The following is a 22775-nucleotide window of genomic DNA, read 5'->3' on the forward strand; positions in this document are numbered from 1 at the left end:
TTACGTTACGGTGTCCTTTTATGCATAAGACTTCCTTTTGTAAAACAAAAATATGCTTACCTTCAGATGAGTTGCTTCAGAATATTACCAGTAATTAAGTACCGGTATCAAATGCATAATGCAAATATGTCATTTAAAGGATGTTTATATTACCAGTAGAAGATAAGTACCTAAAATCAATTAATGAATAAGAGCCATGCTTAGAAACTATTTGCTGTTTACAGGTATGAACAACTGGCCAGCAATAAGTTGGATCTGCCCGAAATGGTCAGAGAGCAACATCGCAAGTGAGTAAATGCTCTTATTCATTTTACATTGTTGTTATTATTATTATTATTATTATTATTATTATTATTATTGTTATTATTATTATTATTATTATTATTATTATTATTATTATTACCGGTATTATTATCATTATTATTGTCATTAATGTTATTATTATTATTATTATTATTATTATTATTATTATTATTATTATTATTATTATTATTATTATTATCCAACATCATAATCATCACCAAAGAGAGCAGATGGGGTACGTTATCAGTGGACACAAGTTTACTATATCGCGAGCTTTGACTACGTCACGAGGTGGGGGAAGGGGTCTTACCTACCAGGTACAGTCATTGTACGCACAGAGCTCTCTGATGTTATATGTGCTGTCTTAGATAGTTTTCAATATCTGTACATTTCCTGGCGTATTTGAATTTCCTGTCTCCTTCATATTCTTCTTTATTGGTCCTTCTCCACTATTTCCTGTATTTACTTGTTTCCTATCGCAGTCCTTGTAATTAGTTCTACTTGTGTTTACCGTAAGTGCAAAGCATTTATTTGCCTTTACATTATAACATAGTTTACGATATTCGGAAAAAAAAAGAAGCTTCGGCATGTACAATTGCAGCGATTTATTGAGGAGTTCGGATCGCAGCACTTTTCCACGGATGGTGAAAAACTTACATGCATGGTATGTAAAGTCGATCTACTGAGGAATCAGAGACACCATGTACAAAAAAACTACAACTCTAAAATACATAAGGGATGTTTTAAGTTGTTGAATTTGAAGAAAGTCGATGCTGTTCCCACGAGTTCAAATATGGAATGTGATTTTTACCAAGACTTGGGCCACATGTTCGTTAGGGCAAATATTTAAAAAACTGAAACACCCGTATGTCAGATCATTTTTGCAAAAATATACAGGTAGAACACTATCCCGACAGTATATTCTGCGTACAGGTTATTTAGCAAAATGTTATGAAGATGTCTTACGTGAAATTAAAGAAACCTTAAAAGATGAAAAATTGTGGGTATCTATAGACAAAACGACAAATATTGCAAACAGATCCTTTGCTAATGTTATTGTTGGGGCACTTCAAACTGAAGGTGTGGGCAAAATGTTTCTATTGACATCCGAAGAGCTAGAGAAAGTAAATCTTGTTACCATTGCAGTTCTGTTTGAAAAATCAATGCGATTATTGTGGCCTGACGAAATGAAAGCAGGAAAGCTCTGTTTGAAAATTCGATGCGATTATTGTGGTCTGACGACTTGAAAGTAGAAAAGCTTAATGAAGTATATTGTCGTGCACTGTAACAAATGCAGTCATGAAGAAGAGCAAAGTAGTACAAAGTAAAATACTATGTTTTCTATAGTGTTGTATTTATATACAATATATTGTTTTTATGTAGCTACATTAATATCATGTAATACAGAACTATGTATGTTGTAATTAAATGTTAAATATAAACAATAGGTCATTTAATATTATAAAGTGAAATTACTGAATAGTATAGATAATTTGCTGTAGGAACTGTACTCCAGTCGTTATTGTAGCGAAACGATGACATTCGCCCCCTCCCTTCCTTGCTCCCTAATACATTACGATATAGTGCATGTAGCAGTTAACTCAACGGTTTACGTACACCAAATGCTCTCTCTGATCATCACCATCATATTCTTCTGCTCCTCCTCTAGAACGTCATTGTTCAGGGAAACTTACCTTTGTGCTCACGGAGGTGGGTTCGAATCCCGCTTGAGCTGATTACCTTTTTTTTTTTTACGTTTATTCAACTGGAAGGTAATGTCTGTTAATACATATCGAATCCTCATCTCTCTAAAATACGTAGTACCATCTTGCTATCACTAACTCCACAGATGCTAAATAACCATGCAGTTGATACAGTGTCCTTAAATAACTTATTAAAATACACACAATTACTGTACATCTTATAAATACTATCTTACCTGTATGTTTCACAGGAAATAGTTTGTAAGGAAAAATGTTAAGGGGCTAAAAATACATCGCAATGTACTCACAATTGTTGTGTTGTCTTAATAGATTCAGAACAACTAATTTAATAAACTTCTGAAACATAACTTAATGTGCTTTATTTAACATTTCACATTTTTTTCTTCTCCTGCAGTGATTCTTTTTATTTCCGTTATCAAATTTCGTGGGGCCGTGACAGAAATAACACAAAATTACGTAACATTATTCATACATTTGGCAAGGCAAAATCCATAATGCATTTTAGAATCTTGTTTAAATTTATTTGCACCAAAAAAAGACATCTCTCTTATTTAACCAGATAATCTCTGGCCTACATAATAACCACCAGTACCGAAAAATACCTTTCTACTGTCATTTGTAAACAAAAAACAGTTGCCATTTGTTTCTGCTGATGTCATTAACTGTTAATGTGTATTATTTTTCTCTATTCACAGTTACTAAATTTGTAAAAATTGTAGTACTAAACGATTTATTACTACGAACTATTTTTATATTCAGTTTTGAAATAAAAAACATATTACATCTAAACCCGAGACAATTTTTAGGCTTGACACACCTTTTCAGAGCACTGAAGTGGAGAAGATCCTGCATATGAGTAGCATGCATGCCTTAATTGTTGCAGGACGCTTGTGCTGGCGCTGCACGTGTGGCTGGATTCCTACCCCGAAGACTTCCGAGCGCCCCCCACACACCCCACACTCCACCAGCTGCTGTATTTCTGCCGACAACACTTGCCTGAATCAGAGCTGGAGGTGAAGGTTCGCCATCGAATTGACAGGTTCAACAGAGAAGACCAAATGTTGGGTAAGCTGTTTGTGCTTTGTAACGATCTTTCAATTTAGGCGAATTTAGTTTTAGTTTTGATTTGAGTTTTAGTTTTAACTTTAGTTCTTTTCAGGTCTAGTTTCAGTTCGGTTATTTACTTATTTATTGATTTACTTATATATTTATTTACTTATTTATTTATTTATTTATTTATTTATTTATTTATTTGCTTCTTTATTTCATTCTGTATTTGCTTATTTATTTGTTTACTTATTTATTTGCTTATTTATTTGCCTATTTATATAATTATCTATTTGTTTATTTATTTATTTGCTTATTTATTTATTTATTTACTTATTAATTTTCTTATTTATGTATTTTCTTATTAATTTATTTACTTATTTACTTATTTATTTACTTATTTTTTATTTGCTTCTTTATTCAATTATGTATTTGCTTATTTATTTGTTTACTTATTTATTTATTTGCTTATTTAGTTATTTGCATACTTATTTGCTTATTTATTTACTTTTTAATTTTCTTATTTATGTATTTACTTATTCATTTATTTATTTGTATTTATTTACTTATTTATTCATTTGCTTCTTTATTTAATTATGTATTTGCTTATTTATTTATTTGCTTATTTAGTTATTTGCTTATTTATTTAAATATTTATATGCTTATTTACTTATTTATTTACTTACTAATTTTCTTATTTATGTATTTACTTATTCATTTATTTACTTATTTATTTTTTATTTACTTATTTATTTATTTATTTATTTGTTTCTTTATTTAATTATGTATTTGCTTATTTATTTATGTATTTATTTACTTATTTATTTATTTGTTCCTTTATTTAATTATGTATTTGCTTATTTGTTTACTTATTTATTTATTTGCTTCTTTAGTTAATTGCTTATTTATTTGTTTATTTATTTATTTATTTAATTGTTAATTTTCTTATTTATGTGTTTACTTATTCATTTATTTATTTATTTACTTATTTATTTGCTTATTTATTTGTGTGTTTATTTATTTATCTACTTATTTATTTTATTTATTTATTCATTTGCTTATCTGTTTATTTACTTATTCATTTATTTGCCTATTTATTTACTAATTTATTTCTTTACTTATTTACTTAGTGACTTATTTATTTACTCACATTTTTATTTATTTACGTAGTTACTTGGTTTATTTATGTAACAGCACATCAGTGATTTGTCTTCTTTTTGCATTTTCGGCAATTACTGTAATAAAAGTGTGAAGTTTTTCTTTCGTATCTTATATTTCTGACGCATTTGTTGCAGACTCCTGTCTCATGTACACTAACACAAGTCTGCCTAACTTCAACCCCCCTCCTCACCTGGCGAATGGACACTCCTCCAGTGCAGCACCACCCCCGTACCAGTTCCCTGACGTGCCAGAGTGCCACTTCGCAGAGCAGCTCACCAGGATGGACATGGTGAGTCTTATCTCGGAACTTATCCATACGCCAGAGCCAGAGTTGTAACAGTTTTGTCTGCTATGATCACACACATTTGTATAGTAGAGTCCTGATTCTCTGAGCCAAAAGGGACTGAAAATGGATCTGTTATTGAACTTATTTTGAAACCTCCACAGCAGAAAGGACAATACAGTAACATTTTCGTTTATACGTTTTTACGGGCCCTGAAAAAACGTATAAGTAAGAAAAACCTACAAATGAAATGACATTTAATAACATCTGAAATTGCGTTTGAAGTCTATATGTAAAAAACAAGGTCAATTTAGTAAAATTTTCACAAGATAAATTTAGAACTTTATAGAGTTAAGCTATCTTTGAGACTGTAATGCAGTTACTGAATTTTATAACACATATCCTTTAAGCCAGTCAACAATCAACTTCTGAGTCAACCAGCTTTTTTCCTGTTCTCGAAATATAATATAACACCAGGTTGTACTTCCTCGTTAGGAAGGGTTTTTCGTTTCAGAATAAGATGGCAGTCCATGCATGCTTTGTAAAGTAAACTTATTTTGCGACTGAAAAGGGTTATGCTGTGATTTTAATGTGGGTATGTTTTCCACACTGCTGTTGTTATGGAAAAAACATCATGCCAGATTTGGGCCAATACGGTAGCAGTTGATAGCGTAACTTTCTTGTTGATTTCACTGTACAGTATGTCATCTGTTACGAAGTTAGTCTATCTCCTCCTTTTGTGTTGTTTAAAACACGTGGTGACTAAATCAATTCAATTGCCATTGAAAACATCTTGTAGCTAATTCAATACAGCAAACACTGAACAACGAATGAATTAGTTCCTTTGACCTGTGCACTCAAATGATATACATCAAATGAACATTTTTCTTTTTTTTGGTTTCACTTAACGATGTAATGTCATCTTCGTATAAACATAATACTGGGTTAATACAAAAGTTCGTAGCGTTTCCTTTGCTGTGACAAAAGTTTTACTTAAGATGAATACTTACTTACAAATGGCTTTTAAGGAATCTGGAGCAGTGGCGGCTGGTTGGCTGAGGCAAGTGAGGCCAGGCCTCAGTCACTTTGCTTCCTTAAACTAAAAAATGTAGTGATTTTTTGTCGCATATAAAATATTATATTAGTTATTTCAATGAAGCGTATAGAGTTGTAGAAGTAGAAAACTTTGTGATGTATATAGATCTATCTTGCAGTAAAATTTGTTCCTGAGGCCAGGATCACTCGTGCCGTGTCTGGCTTCTGCATTTCGTATGTTTCCACGGGTTTTAAGGTTGCACTCGGATAAATGAAACTGAGGCACACTTCTTGTGGCCTAGAGGGTATTCTCCCACCCATCAGCCTTCACTTCTCCCATTCAGAACCCGGTCTTTTGTCAATGCCGGTCTCAAGTGTCGGTTGGGATGAGGATAACAGTGGTGAATCGTCGTGTTGTCCGCTGTGGTTTTGTGTTTCGGGAAAATAGAAATTGAAAGAAATGCGAGAAATAATGATGATGATAATTGTAGTAAATTCATTGTTAGAGTATCGTTATCGATTGGAAATAATATTGAAAAGAGGAAAGTTTTAAATTAAGACAGACCTACTCCATCACTGACAATTTTTCACAAAGATAATCTTAAAACGCGAGCTTTCAATGCATCCTGGTGTGAGTAACATAAATGGATCTTCGGTAATGTGGTGCGAAACAAACTTTTCTGTTGGTCGTGCTTGTTGCTGTCAAAAAACAAAACAAAAACAGACAAAAAAGAGAGAACAGTGTGTCTATTGAAACTTCAGCGATCTGAAAAATATTTCCAGGGAAATTTCAACACATGCTTCTTCATTTGAGCATAATATTCGTTGCTTTATAAAAATTAAATTGTTAAGCCTACTGAAATTAAATCACAGCATAGCAACTTATTTGAAGATTGACGTGTTATTATTTTTCAATAATGATAATAATAATAATAATGATATAATAATAATAATAATAATAATAATAATAATAATAATAATAATAATAATAATATAGTAATAATAATATAGTAATAGTGTCAATCATAATAAAGTATCATCAATGATAAACATTTTGTACGGAAGGTAGCCTGCTTAAATTATTTACTACAGGCTTCACCCAGGATTTCGGTCACCAGCCGCTACTGATTTCTGTTATCATGGGAAACATTGTTGAAAAATAACAGCTACACAACTTAAAATTATTATTAACTTTATATTGGCAATATGATGATGATGATGATGATGATGATAATAATAATGATGTAATAAAAATGTCAATCATAATAAAGTATCATCAATAATAAACATTTTGTACGGAAGGTAGCCTGCTTAAATTACTTACTACAGGCCTCACCCAGGATTTCGGTCACCAGCCGCTACTGACCTGAAGGTTCACTGCCGCCCTCACATAAGCCCGCCACTGGTCCCTATCCTGTGCAAGATTAATCCAGTCTCTATCATCATATCCCACCTCCCTCAAATCCATTTTAATATTATCCTCCCATGAGATGAATACAAGACAGAAATTAATCAGTAATATATTCGCCTACATTATCTATGACTATCTGCCAATGCTGGGGTATTTTTTCGATTCCCATGTCTGAAGAAATCAGCTGATTTGGAGTTAAAGAAATCATTACGTCAAGTTTGTAAAGCATCTTCGTTAACACAGGACTTCTCTTGAAGGAAAAGGTGAAAATCTGAGGGCGAAGATCAGGAGGATATGAGGGATGTTGAATCATCTCCCAACCAAGCTCCTGGATAGCTGCTTTCGTCATGTTAGTGGTGTGCGGGCTTGCATTATCGTGTTGCAGCACTTGATTCAGTCTTCCAGGTCGTTTTTCTTCAGTTGTGGCTGCAAGACATCTGAGTTGTTGGCAATAAATGCCAGCAGTTATGGTTACATTCCTGGAAAGCAATTCGTAGTACACGACATCTTCTTTACCCCACCAGGCGCATAACATCATCTTCTGTGAATGGACACTGACTTTTGTACAGGGTATTGTGTGTTAAAACGACAAAACCATTTTCTTGCAGTGCTTTCTCCTATGGCATTCTCTCCGTACACGGCACAAATGTTTCGAGCCATTTCCACTGCCTTTGCTCCTTTCTGTGAAACTCACAGAAGAATATGTCGAAAGTGTTTGTTTTTTCCACTTGACACTCCATCTTTTTTAGCCCACAAATAGCGCAAACTTTTTTCAAATCCTCAAAATTCAAGGCGTATTTACAACCACAATACTCCAAATAACAATAAACAGTGTCCTAACAACATAATGCTGTGATGACGAACAAAAGCGCTGCGAACTTATGCATGAATGAAATTTGAAGTTAATTTCAAATGAAAACTTAATAAAATTAATTTTATCACATTAAGCTCATAGAACAACCAGACAACATAACAAAATAAGACAGTGCCATTCAAAATGTGATATTTGCTACCCTAATAACCTAATTCAGTCAAACTTTCAAACCACAACAGAAACAGACCACATGCTGTATCTGAATAGTTTGGCAGCATTGACGTCTTTCTACAGGAATCAAGTCTCGCAGGTCTTACTTTAAGCCGTAATATGTTAGATAAAGAAAGATAATTTTTGGTACATTGTCGCACAATTATTGTGATCCAGGAATTGTTCAAGAAGTTGGTACCACACCAGTGTCTTGGGGCCATCTGGTCCCGACGGGATAAGAACCGGAGCCACGAGGCAGCCACTGTGCTGGCCACGGTGAACCAGTTCAATGCCGTGTCACTTCGGGTGATCAGCACCGTGCTAATGGATCCAGACGTCCGGCCCAGTGAGCGAGCCCGGGTCATAACCACGTGGATCGATATCGCACAGGTATTTGTTATTACTGTTATTATTATTACTATTATTATTATTATTATTATTACTATTATTATTACTATTATTATTATTACTATTATTATTATTATTATTATTATTACTATTATTATTATTATTATTATTATTATTACTATTATTATTACTATTATTATTATTATTATTACTATTATTATTACTATTATTATTATTATTACTATTATTATTATTATTATTATTATTATTATTATTATTATTATTATTATTACTATTATTATTACTATTATTATTACTATTATTATTATTATTACTATTATTATTATTATTATTATTATTATTATTATTATTATTATTATTATTATTATTATACTGTAATTGGCCTTGTGCTGTTGTTTTTGCACGTTAATATTCTAAATAAATAAATAAATAAATAAATAAATAAATTATTATTATTACTACGACAGTATTATTATTATTACTACTACAGTATTATTATTATTATTATTATTATTGCAGTATTATTATTATTATTATTATTGCAGTATTATTATTATTATTATTATTATTATTATTATTATTATTATTGCAGTATTATTATTACTATTATTGCAGTATTATTATTACATTATTATTATTATTATTACATTATTATTATTATTATTATTATTATTATTATTATTATTATTATTATTATTATTACAGTGTTATAATTATTATTATTAGTATTATTAGTATTATTATTATTGCCACCACGTTTAGATTGTTCTTTACACATCTTTAATTTAGAACAGGATGTGTTATTGTATTCAGTAAATACTGTCAATTCATTATTGATATATTATAATTTTTCTGGAACGTAATATTGCTATGAATGTAATTGATTCCATTCTATATTTCCAGGAGTTACGAGTATTGAAGAATTTCTCTTCTCTGAAAGCAATCATCTCAGGCTTGCAGTCCAACCCTGTTTATAGACTCCAGAAGACTTGGCAGCTCTTACCACGTGAGAAGGTACAAATTTTTTAATTAATTTTCGTTAGAAATAAAACCACTTTCACGAGACTTTAGTAATACACTCAGATTTCTGTACTTAATTGCTTGTTTTGTTTTTTTCGCAATAACAAATTTCTTGTACTTGTATTTGAATTTTTCATAAAAATAGATGTACGTATTTGTTTTCTTATTTTGAATTTTGGTTAGTAATAGATTTCCTGTATTTTTTCTCTTATCGGTATTTTAAATTTTTTTGCAAGTTTGTAGGGATCTCAGATAAGATATGATAGATTATCTCCTTGTCTTTTATAGCATAAGGAAGAGTAACGGAACGTCTGGAAATAATGAACCGTGTTTGATTATTAATATAATGCAAAATTCATTGATACCTTTCTAATTCCAGGTGGAGCTGTTCGAGGAGTTGGCCCGAATCTTCAGTGAAGACAACAATCGGTGGGCTCAGCGGGAACTGCTGATGCGTGAAGGAACAGCTAAATTTGCTGACACTGTGGGAGAAAATGACCGTCAGCTGCAGAAAGTGTTCCAGAGACAGTTGAACAACAGCGGGGTATGTGACAGCAAAGTTTCATGTCTTTGTTTTATTCTCAAGTTTGATGATAATGGTTTGAATGTATAACTACATTATTAAAAGTCAGTTACCGATACAGTATTGAATAAAGTTAGCATTAACTTGTTAGTGGCCAATAATGTACTCTCAGGGACAAAAAAAAACCGGACACTTTAATATTTGCTGGTATTTTGCAAAATATTATCTTCTCATACAATATTATGGTAGCCATCTGTTGTTATGGAGACATGTACATTACAACCATATATTCCAATTTTGCTTTCGGAGTCTCAACTATAACAATTTTGTCTCAATCATTTCGTGCTTCATTATCGTTATCATTCGTTATTTCTTTATTTTTACATTTTCTGAGTTTAAGTGGGGTTGTAACATTTGTCTTAAAACAAGATGCGACCTGAAGATGTGGCTCGAGCTGTAGCCCTTTACGATGATGGACGCAGTGTACATTACATTGCAAATGTTATGAATATGGCTAGAAGCACAACCCATGATGCCATAAAACGGTATAGAGAGAGACCCTAGAATATACCAGAAGACCAGGTTCGGGTCGTCCAAGAGCTACAAATCCAAATGAAGACAGGTATATGGTGTTGAGAGTTCTTAGGGAGCGCAACCTGCCAGCTACTAGTGTAGCCCAGCAATTTGTTAACATGCATGGACGCCCAATTTCGGCGAAAACAGTTAGAAGGAGGTTGAAAGCAAGTGGACTGATGTCAAGTAGACCTGCAACTGGTCCCAGACTTCTCAGGATGCATCGAGTTGAACGACTGCGTTTTGCAAATGATCACAGGGATTGGAGAAATGGACAGTGGAGCTGTGTTCTGTTCACCAATGAGTCTGGTTTCAATCTGTGCTCACCTGATGGACGTGAAAGAGTTTGGAGAAGGAGGGAAGAACGATTTTCACAGTGTTGCATTTCCGAAAATGTGCCGTATGGAGGTGGTGGAGTGATGGTTTGGGCAGGAGTGTGTACGGATGCTTGTACAGAGTTGGTTTTTGTTGAAAATGGAAGACTAACAGCTGATAGGTATATAAATGAATGTTTGGCTGATCATGTTGTGCCATTTGGCCAATTTGTAGGCGATAATTTTGTTTTAATGCATGATAATGCACGGCCGCATATTGCCCATGCGGTCGGAGATTATCTCCAAGAATTGGGAATCCATGTTCTTCCATGGCCAGCAAGGAGTCCAGACATGAACCCAATTGAACACGTGTGGGACATGCTGGGATGGTGTGTTAAGAATAGGTGACCGAGACCAGAATCGTTACAAGAGTTGAGGCGAGCACTTGGCGAAGAATGGGAACTTATTCCTCAAGAAGACATTGCTAACCAAATTGAGAGCATGCCAAGACGTATGGATGCAGTTATTCAAGCCAGAGGGGGTAATACCCGTTACTAAAAAGAGTTTTTAATGTTTAAGGCACCATAAAATGAAAAAACAGTTAGACCAAACGATGCTGTAGTTATACGCCCTTTGTAATTTTTTGTAAATTTTCTCATCAGAGATTTTTTTTTTCAAATGTTGTCGTATAAGGTGCTAAATGAAACATTATTTTGTTTAAATGGGTTTTGTTTCATTTTGAAATAATTGGCAACAAAATACAAGCAAATATAGAAGTGTCCGGTTTGTTTTATCCCTGAGTATATTAGGAATAAGTTATCTTCGACGTGGAAATGGGACTTATTGAAAGTATGTTCCACATTAAAAACAAGTCAATATTAGGAAGGTATTGTTTGGTAAATGGATCTATGCTCTAATGGCACAATTCATGACAAACCATAGCCTTCTAGAGCAAGTAGTTTCTGAGTTATTGAATTTTAATTTAACTGAACCGAAAAATGGCTCTTGCAGAAACATGAATAAAAATTACTATAAATATTGTCCTTTCAGTGAACCAACATTAAAACTACAGAAAAGAATTCAATTGCAATGGATACCTGCACATTGCGGAATTGCTGGAAATGAAACTGCTGACTTTCTTGCCAAAAAAGGATCCAATTTAATTCAGAATACAAATACAAGCCTACCTTTTACATCCATCAAAAGACTAATTAAAAATAAATATAAAATCAAGCAAAACCAAGCACAATATACCAAAGCCAAAGATAAAAAATGGAGCATTTTAATAAAAAAACCAGAAATTATTCCAGAAATCACACGTAAATCTGCAGTAGCAAAATTCAGACTGCTTACAGAACACGATTATTTGGCCAAACACTTGAATAAAATAGGAATTTACACAAATCCAAATTGCCCTCTATGTAACAAAGAAGAAGAAATGACTGAATATCATCTCATAACCTGTGAAGTTCTACCTGATTGATCCACCACAGAGAAATATTGGAGAGCAAGAACGTTAATGGCTTCGTTGCCAAAGCCCGGCATTAGATAACAACAACAACAACATTAATGGAACATAATATTAAATTAAACATAAATTCCCAAGTATTAATATTTAACAAAAACAAAGAAATATTTATTTATTTCCACCAACACAGCTTTTATAATTTCCCTAGCTGAAGTAAAATTTGCTCTGGAATATATTTTATTAGTAACAAAAAGAACCATAAACATCACGTTGCTAAGCAACAACATCAAACAGTTCAGTTAGCCATGACGTCAAGATTCTAGGAAACCCTATTTTGTAGATTTACTGCTTGTAAAATTTATTTAGGTATTTATTTAATACTTTACACTCGAGCTACATTAGGTATTGCTGCCCGAAAGAGCAGAGCTCGTGCTCAGGTGCAGTTCAGATCAGTTATACAAAATATATCACAAAATTACGAGAGTTCATTGAGCACAATAACATTAATAAGTGGTAAAATACATACAGCATGTAATAATAGGGTCTATATATAAATAGAAAATACAAAAGTACATGAATACTAGAGTATCAATTTTTAACTCAATTAGCTTAAAAAATTAAATAATTAATCTGATTTGTTTCCTAAATCTATGTGTGTTAAGTGTACTTAGCTCAGGGTAAGCTCTAATTGATGCATTATATATTTTGTCCATTGCGGAAATGCTGGAAATGAAACTGCTGACTTTCTTGCCAAAAAAGGATCCAATTTAATTCAGAATACAAATACAAGCCTACCTTTTACATCCATCAAAAGACTAATTAAAAATAAATATAAAATCAAGCAAAACCAAGCACAATATACCAAAGCCAAAGATAAAAAATGGAGCATTTTAATAAAAAAACCAGAAATTATTCCAGAAATCACACGTAAATCTGCAGTAGCAAAATTCAGACTGCTTACAGAACACGATTATTTGGCCAAACACTTGAATAAAATAGGAATTTACACAAATCCAAATTGCCCTCTATGCAACAAAGAAGAAGAAATGACTGAAGATCATCTCATAACCTGTGAAGTTCTACCTGATTGATCCACCACAGAGAAATATTGGAGAGCAAGAACGTTAATGGCTTCGTTGCCAAAGCCCGGCATTAGATAACAACAACAACAACATTAATGGAACATAATATTAAATTAAACATAAATTCCCAAGTATTAATATTTAACAAAAACGAAGAAATATTTGTTTATTTCCACCAACACAGCTTTCATAATTTCCCTAGCTGAAGTAAAATTTGCTCTGGAATATATTTTATTAGTAACAAAAAGAACCATAAAGATCACGTTGCTAAGCAACAACATCAAACAGTTCAGTTAGCCATGACGTCAAGATTCTAGGAAACCCTATTTTGTAGATTTACTGCTTGTAAAATTTATTTAGTTATTTATTTAATACTTTACACTTGAGCTACATTAGCATTGCTGCCCGAAAGAGCAGAGCTCGTGCTCGGGTGCAGTTCAGATCAGTTATACAAAATATATCACAAAATTAAGAGAGTTCATTGAGCACAATAACATTAATAAGTGGTAAAATACATACAGCATGTAATAATAGGGTCTATATATAAATAGAAAATACAAAAGTACATGAATACTAGAGTATCAATTTTTAACTCAGTTAGCTTAAAAAATTAAATAATTAATCTGATTTGTTTCTTAAATCTATGTGTGTTAAGTGTACTTAGCTCAGGGTAAGCTCTAATTAATTCATTATATATTTTGTCCAAAATTCATGCTGTTTTAGTTTTTGAAAGAGATGTGTAAAGGCAAAATCTCTTGTACAACACAGCCATTACTGCATTCTCGTTCTTGATCAGATATTCCTACTAAAATAATTGAAGAGGTGGATTCCAAACTGGTCTAAGTCAAAATGACAAAAACTGATGAAACAAATTTGTCGCTCCTAGTGCCTGCATATGTTTTTCAAACGAATCTTAAGTCAAGACGTAGAAGACGCTGTTAAATAAATTTACACAGTTATAATTATATAGGCTTGAAAAGGATAAATTAAAACGTGAATAAAAAAAAAAAAGACTTCGGACACTTTGGAATTCACCTCTTAAATTGTGCGGGCCTGCAGTAAAAATGAGTGCATTCATGTGCGAGATGCAATAATTGAATATGGGTGTCATTTAAGCCAGGACCTAGTGACTTAGTTTTAGCAAGTGCTTGGCATTGAAAGCAAACAAACCAAGTATGTTAAGTGGATGAGCATGTGTGTAAAGTGTACATAGGCGTGAGTAATAGTGCTTCTCTGCTAATTTCCTTAACATGACATGTGACATAATGCTTATAGGTTTGGCAATCTGTTGCGAGAAATGAATGCATGGGAAGTTGGGGGTAGTGGGGAGTGGGCTGAGGAAGAAACTAATTGAGCAAGAAGATGACATTAGCACAGTTGTCTGCTACTATCCGTTATGAATGACAATGACCCACTGATTGAAAGTGGCACCTTGATTCTTGATCGAGATCAGTAATTCATATGTGCAATTTGTTTGTTTCAGAATATCAGTCATGGTACAATACCGTACCTGGGAACATTCCTCACAGATCTGACAATGATTGACACAGCTATCCCTGACATGGTGGGTGACGGCCTCATCAACTTCGATAAAAGAAGAAAAGAATTTGAAGTTCTAGCACAGGTAAAATAATTCACACAGTAATGCTTAAACTGTGGGGTCCGAGAGCTAATAATTAGGGGTGCGCATTTGATTTTTCAAAGCAAAATTTGATTTGTTATGTCATTATGGAAAATATAGTATAAGTGCCATGCAATTCCCCAACAAAGCTTTAAAGGTGTCTATTTTGAAATGTTGTGTAAATCACTATGTGCCAAAACCTGCACTCACATCAAACATCACTGTCGGAAGTCTTGTTTTTATAAACGGATATTTAGCTTAAAAATTTCTATTGTGCATTTAGACATCGTGGTACATTCAGAAAAAAAAAATACTGGAAGAACAATAAATATTAGTTCTGGTTACTTGAATTACAGTAGGTTTCACTTTGAAGTTTGTGATCTATCTTTGCGTGAGTTATAGGTGCACAAGAACCAGAAGATACTGGCAGAAATACTGTTTTCTTTTGTTCATGCCTTCTTGTTATGATGATTGATCAGCAAGTTCGTGGTGTTTGAAAACGAGATCTCGACAGTGGCGAGAGATATGAATTGACATACGATTTTCTGCAAAGCAGAACATTAAAGTGTCTCCAGATTTTTCGAGGGAACTTACTTACTAAGGGTCGTATTCATAAACTCTACTTTGGATGAAGACTTCCCAAACTCGACTGTCATAGCAAAGTTTAACTTTGTTGGAAATCCTATTCATAGACAATATTTCTGAGACTTTGGCTTCGGTAAGTCGAGATTTGACGATCTGGTTCTAATGTTGGCAATCAAAATCATGGCCTTCTAAACGAATTAAATTAATAGATAGCTGAAATAGAGTGGGCATTGTCACAAACAGAGCCTTCTTTTGAGTCACTAATCAACGAAACAATTGAACTTCGGCTCATGTTGTACAATTATTAGTCATTCTTGCAGATTTATACAAGAATAATAATTATGTCAATGTAAAATAATTCTAAAGACATGGAAGATAAGAAGATCCCACCAACGACAGACTATGAGAGACATATTTTTATCCTGCTGACAGTTGAACAGACTTGCAAGGAGCATGGCTAACTGAACTGTTTGATGTTATTGCTTAGCAACGTGATCTTTATGGTTCTTTTTGTTACTAATAAAATATATTCCAGAGCAAATTTTACTTCAGCTAGGGAAATTATGAAAGCTGTGTTGGTGGAAATAAATAAATATTTCTTTGTTTTTGTTAAATATTAATACTTGGGAATTTATGTTTAATGTAATATTATGTTCCATTAATGTTGTTGTTGTTGTTTTTATCTAATGCTAGGCTTTGGCAACGAAGCCATTAGCGTTCTTGCTCTCCAGAAACTGCTTGAATCAATATGTAGAAAACAGTATTATGACAACCACAGTAATTTATATCATGATTATAAATTAACTGCATATCCAACTGTATAACGTATCCTCTGTACAACAAAATAGTCAAAATCAATATTAAACCATTAATCTTGGTGGAATAGATAATCTTCTTCGATTATTATTCATCAGTGCATGTTGAAACATGATGAGGATATCTAATATGGTCTGTTTACCAAATCTTATCTTCCTTTGAAATCATTGTCCCTATAAAATTCAGTAGTGTTTTGCACATATCTAATACTTCGTAATACGCCAAGGAATATGACCAGCTTTAACAATTTCCTGATGCCCTCAGCATTCTTGACAAATTCAACATTTTTCCAAATATCAGCAATTTTCCTTACGTCCGCGAACGGAGGTCAAAGTCTAGATTTTCTGCGACTTCGAAGTAAAGTCACGATTGAAGTTTACTTTAGTCAAAGTGTCTATTGTGAATAGGAAAATGGCGACTTTGTACTTTCCAAAGTCTCGTTTATTAATGGCATTTAAGGAACAGTGGGACAAAATGCTCAATGCAGACTCTCTTGCCAAATCCAAAATATGTGGTCAATTTATTAATAGGTTCATGTATAATGGTAAATTAATGTTAAGTGATTGTGTTGCAGATTAAGCTGCTGCAGGGAGCCGCGAATGCATACAACTTACCAGATGACCCAGCCTTTGACCGCTGGTTCGACTCTATCCTGGTGCTGGATGACAGAGAAGCCTATGAGCTGTCATGTCAGATAGAAGCTGCTGTACCAGGGCAGGGGCAGGGCAGTGCTGGCACCACGAAGGAGCTGAGGAACAAGAGGCGAGCTGGGTGAGTATCACAGGAGTTCAAGCACACAAACCACATCTAAAAACTATTTTAATTTGAGTTTTATACCCAGTAGATACACATCTTAGAAATTCTGATATATTAATAGCCATTGTTAATGAATTCCCGAACCTTTTGTGTTTCAGGTTAGGTCATCGGAAAAACGACTCCATTGCAAGCACCTCCAGCAGTTCAAGCAGTCAGTTCTATTGTGATTTGGACAGCTTGCCATCATCACCTCACAACTCACTGGACAGAAAAGTAAGTATTTCTTATGCCATATTCATAAATTATGCTGTGATCTTAACACTTATTGGAGCATGAAAACTGCAACAGTGTTGTAAATTACATGCCCAAAACCTTACAAACAACTTAAGAACAAGGTATATGAGTCTTGTAGAAACGTCACAAAAGTAGCATTCTTGTCATTTGTTGTTTACATTTTGTCCTTTTTCAATTTAACTGGGATGTAGTGAAGCCAGGTATAGTCCGACCATCGGATCTGTGCCCCCGTAAGATATGCGAACTGAATCTTAATTCCTTTTCAGCCTCGGCAATTCATTTCTCCCCCTGTATTCCTATCTCTCTCCCTTTTTCTCCCCCACTACTCACAATTTTGAGCCTTCTTGCGGGACAGTTTATTTGCACTTGCAGTCCAGTGTTGTCAACTCAACATGAATACTGCAGCACGGAGTGGTGAAAGAAATATTATTAAGCAAGTAATAGCATTTTGCATAAGTCAATCAGCGTCATTAGACCTACTTAAATTAAATTATGGGTAAGTAATAATTAACCTTACAGTATTATAAGCAATATTCAAGAGACATGATACTGTTTGACGGAAGTTTGGCAATATCCCTTTTCGGCAAGGTTCGTGGCCTGCTGTTTGACGTAGTGGGAGAGAAACGGGTGGAATGGGGTGAGTAGAGGTGTTAACTTTTCCAAGAATGACGACAGTGCTGAAGGGGCATAGATTCGATGGTCCGACAATATAAGTAAATGTGAATTTAACAGTGTTGTTTTTGTATATGAGAACCTTTTCCGAAGTAAAATCGACAAGAAGCACACTTTTAAAATAAAATAGTAAATTACAAGAATGTGTTGGAGATGTTTAACAAAATATGATAAATCTATACAAGGTGAGTGAAGAGTATGAAACACTGATTGTAGCTTTCCTGTTTTTAAGTTTATGATGAAACTCTTTATACAGAGTGTGGCAGTTGGATCTCATGAATTTGAATTTGCTGTTCTAAAGCGACTATAAGGTTTAAAAATATCAAAATATTACAGGAACAATGCAATTTATTGGCGTATTTTTTCCCCCCTTTCGAAAATAACTCAATATGCATAGGTTGCGCATTCCTTTTCATCAGTGTTGTAGCAGAAACATAACATGGACCAGAAATGAACAAATGAAGTTCTTTAACCAATGAATGCATTGCGGGTTGCATTGACGCAGCTCGAAGAAGGGACAATGTTGTAATTTTTGTTAGCAGTTTTTCTCGAGTGATATGAAGAAAAAAATTCAATGTTAAAGAAAAATTCCACGATCTGGTTTGTGGTCAGCAAGAATTTTGTATGGGGTAAACCTTCACAATGTACCTTCACTGCTAGCTCTTCACGATTTCCCCTCTTCCTCATTCTCGTCATAATCAACATTACTGTACCGGTATTACGTTATTGTTAACTAATGCTGAGTTCTTAGCAATAAAGTCAGTAACTCTCTTGTTCTCCAAAATAGATAGAAGAGAGATGTAGCAAAAAGTATAACTGTTTTAATGTAGGCATCATATTTTTATATTTACTCAACTGTCTGAAGACCTTATAAGTTAAGGTTACCAGATTTTTTTCAGAATTTACAGTGACCGATATCGACATATAAAAATGCCTTTAACATTTTCTGTTAGCTTTCCGTCCACTAATAGTATATTTAAACAATTTAAAGAGTTAAAATATTGACTCTCATTCTATTTACAGACTAAACTTTTTTTTTTCATAAGAGTGAATTTTTTAGATCCCAATTTTTCAGCTAATTCCTGAGGTATAAATGAATAGCTGAGTTGATAGCTGAGTAAGGACTTTTAAAATATTGATACTGGTACAGAATTTGTTTGACCTGTTTTTCTGCTCGTGGAGGTTGTTGTTGTTGTTGTTTTCTAATGCCAGGCGTTTGACAATAAAGTCATTTGCCCTCTTGCACTCCAATATTTTTCGAAGATATTATCATGACCAGCCACTGAAGCACAGATTTTGAGGTGTTCCGAATCCATTTCTTGGTTTGAGTTGCACAATGGGCAGTTAGGGGACTGATATATTCCAATTCTATGCAGGTAATGTGGAGAATGTAATTTCAGATAAAGTAGATTTTTGGAATAGGTTATTGATTTTTGTAGACAAACTTTCGAGAAATATTTGTTCATTTCAGAGACCACAATATCAGGCATTATTAATTTCTCTTCTAGGTGAAATGCATCTGTAAAAACAATAAGTATTACTGTATATTCCAAAATATACAAAATTTGGCCATTCGAAAAATGTTAATTATAAGAAAAAACAATGTATATCAATTTTACACAATTTAAAGAGTTAAAATATTGGCCCTCATTCTGTTTACAGACTAAACTGTTTTTTTTTTTTCAGAAGAGTGCATTTTTTTAAGGAGACCTATTTTAGATCCCAATTTTTGAGCTAATTCCTGAGGTAGAAAAGAGTGCTGAGTTGATAGATGAGTAAGGACTTTTAAAAATATTGATAGATACAGAATTTGTTTAATCTGTTTTCCTGCTCATGGAGAATGTAATTTCAGATCAAGTAGATTTTTGGAATAGGTTAAAAGATTTTTGTAGACAAAATTTCGAGAAATATTTGTTCATTTCAGAGACCACAATATCAGGCATTACCAATTTCTCTTCTAGGTGAAATGCATCTGTAAAAACAATAAGTATTACTGTTACTTACTTACTTACAAATGGCTTTTAAGGAACCCGAAGGTTCATTGCCGCCCTCACATAAGCCCGCCATCGGTCCCTATCCTGTGCAAGATTAATCCAGTCTCTATCATCATATCCCACCTCCCTCAAATCCATTTTAATATTATCCTCCCATCTACGTCTCGGCCTTCCTAAAGGTCTTTTTCCCTCCGGTTTCCCAACTAACACTCTATATGCATTTCTGGATTCGCCCATACGTGCTACATGCCCTGCCCATCTCAAACGTCTGGATTTAATGTTCCTAATTATGTCAGGTGAAGAATACAATGCGTGCAGTTCTGCATTGTGTAACTTTCTCCATTCTCCTGTAACTTCATCCCTCTTAGCCCCAAATATTTTCCTAAGCACCTTATTCTCAAACACCCTTAACCTATGGTCCTCTCTCAGAGTGAGAGTCCAAGTTTCACAACCATACAGAACAACCGGTAATATAACTGTTTTATAACTGTATATTCCAAAATATACAAAATTTGGCTATTCGAAAAATGTTAATTACAAGTAAAAACAATGAAAGTCATTATGGTGACAAAGTACAATTTCTTGCAATTAATTATTATTTTTTTAAGAGTTTCCCAAATTATTGAAGAAAATCTTGTCATCTGATGAATATAAATATAAAAATGAAAGATAAAAGGTAACACAATTTTGTCTTCTGATAAATGCAATCATGTATTTGCAATCAATCATTAATAAAACGTTATTTGCATTTGTACAACAATCTTTGCACTTTTAATGCCATAATTATATTGAGACATTTCATTTCATATACGCAACTAAGAGTGTCCTCCTTTGATCAATGAAAAGTCTGGTCTGTTTATCTTCATGTCGATGATAATGATCCAAGCACACACTGTTATGGGAGAAAAATTGTAGAATTTTTTGAAAAAATAAAAGATATTTTTTTATTTGGGGATAGGAGTGATATGACTGATGTATGCTATGTTACAGACCTCACCATCACAGATGTCTTCGTCGTCAAGTAGTTCCTCACTTCCGTCTCTGGACGCATCCATGAGCAGCAGCAACACTAACACTTCGGCAGGGAACAGCACGGCCAGCCGCACCCTGACTGTGCCGGGCCAGTCCCCCGTGTCCAAGCCGCAGCATGACTTCTACATCATTAGAGTGACTGTGGAGACCAGTTCTGTCGAGACGGATGGTGAGTGGCATTGACTTCATCCTTACATTGTTTGGATTTGTGTCATGTCTAAATTGGGGTCCCCACTAAACACTAGAACACAGATAAGCAAACTCTTACAGCATTAGTCACAATGCTGTATCGATCCCCAAACCAAAGGAAAGGAGAAAGAAGTAAAGATCTGTTAAGATGGCTGTGCACTGTATTCTTACTTACAAATGGCATTTCTAGAACCCGGAGGTTTTGCCGTCCTCACATAAACCCGCCATCAGTACCTATCCTGAGCAAGATTAATCCAATCTCTACCATCATATCTCACTTCCCTCAAATCCATTTTTATATTATCCTCCCATCTACGTCCCGGCCTCCCCAAAGGTCTTTTTCCCTCCGGCCTCTCAACTAACATTCTATATGCATTTCTGGATTCGCCCGTACATGCTACATGCCCTGCCCATCTCAAACGTCTGGATTTATTGTTCCTAATTATGTCCGGTGAAGAATACAATGTGTGCAGTTCTACGTTGTGTAACTTTCTCCATTCTCCTGTAATTTCATCCCTCTTAGCCCCAAATATTTTCCTAAACACCTTATTCTCAAATACCCTTAACCTCTGTTCCTCTCTCAAAGTGAGAGTCCAAGTTTCACAACCATACAAAAAAAAAACCGGTAATATAGTACAGGTAACTGTTTTATAAATTCTAACTTTCAGCTTTTTTGAGAGCAGACTGGATGACAAAAGCTTCGCAACCAAATAATAACAGGCATTTCCCATATTTATTCTGCGTTTAATTTCCTCCCAACTATGCAGTGTATTCGGAATAATTGTCCATGGACCAAAGACTTTGGCTAGATTGTTTGTTGTTGCAGAATATCAAGTTAAAATTAATAATGTGTTTGATCAGCTTATAAAGACGAGTATTTTCACAAACTTCTCTGTACATTAGGCCTTGATTTCTCTGTGTTACAGCAAGATTCTTAGCTAACTTACCTGTATTCTAGAGTCGTTCTGGGATCTCGACAATTTCTACCCACAAACAAATTCATACGGTGGATTACTTCCCGGTGGTACAAATAAAATTTCTGTAAAATGTTGAAGTAATGCACTTCCGTTGCTAAGAGATGGTTGCTCATTTTTGTAAAATGTTAAAATAATGCACTCCTGTTGCTAAGAAACGGTTCTCATTTCTAGTTTAATCAAAATTACTAATAATTCGTAAAAACTGTTCCATTACTGTAGAAATGTACCGTCCAAGGTTCACAACCCCTGAAAAGGGGAAACCGAAACTATTATACAGAGGATATTTACAGCATACAGGGTGAATCGTAAGTAATGCCATTAATTTCAGGGGGTTATTGTTTGATATATTTTAAACAAAAAAGTTTCCTAAAATGTTCCTCGCTTTTGCTTCCTTTCCGAGATAAAAATTGTTTTATATGAAATATTTCATAGTGTGTTTTGGGAAACCTATTGATTTAATTCCCAATATGCTCAGTCAGCTTAAGAGAGCAGTGTATTATGA

General features: G+C 33.8%; 1 protein-coding gene across 3 annotated transcripts in view; it reads left to right on the forward strand.

Moving 5' to 3' along the window:
* Positions 1–22775, forward strand: part of Rgl (Ral guanine nucleotide dissociation stimulator-like) — a 184141-nt gene that overhangs the window by 156158 nt on the left and 5208 nt on the right. For all 3 annotated transcript variants that reach the window (XM_069842490.1, XM_069842491.1, XM_069842489.1), the window contains exons 4-13: positions 225–287; positions 2911–3092; positions 4370–4524; positions 8166–8378; positions 9261–9371; positions 9757–9921; positions 14821–14961; positions 16934–17130; positions 17274–17388; positions 21066–21276. In XM_069842490.1, the coding sequence (XP_069698591.1) occupies positions 225–287; positions 2911–3092; positions 4370–4524; positions 8166–8378; positions 9261–9371; positions 9757–9921; positions 14821–14961; positions 16934–17130; positions 17274–17388; positions 21066–21276 (1553 nt within the window). The remainder of the gene's footprint in view (positions 1–224; positions 288–2910; positions 3093–4369; positions 4525–8165; positions 8379–9260; positions 9372–9756; positions 9922–14820; positions 14962–16933; positions 17131–17273; positions 17389–21065; positions 21277–22775) is intronic.

This window comes from Periplaneta americana, chromosome 12, assembly GCF_040183065.1.
Source record: "Periplaneta americana isolate PAMFEO1 chromosome 12, P.americana_PAMFEO1_priV1, whole genome shotgun sequence".
Taxonomy (NCBI): domain Eukaryota; kingdom Metazoa; phylum Arthropoda; class Insecta; order Blattodea; family Blattidae; genus Periplaneta; species Periplaneta americana.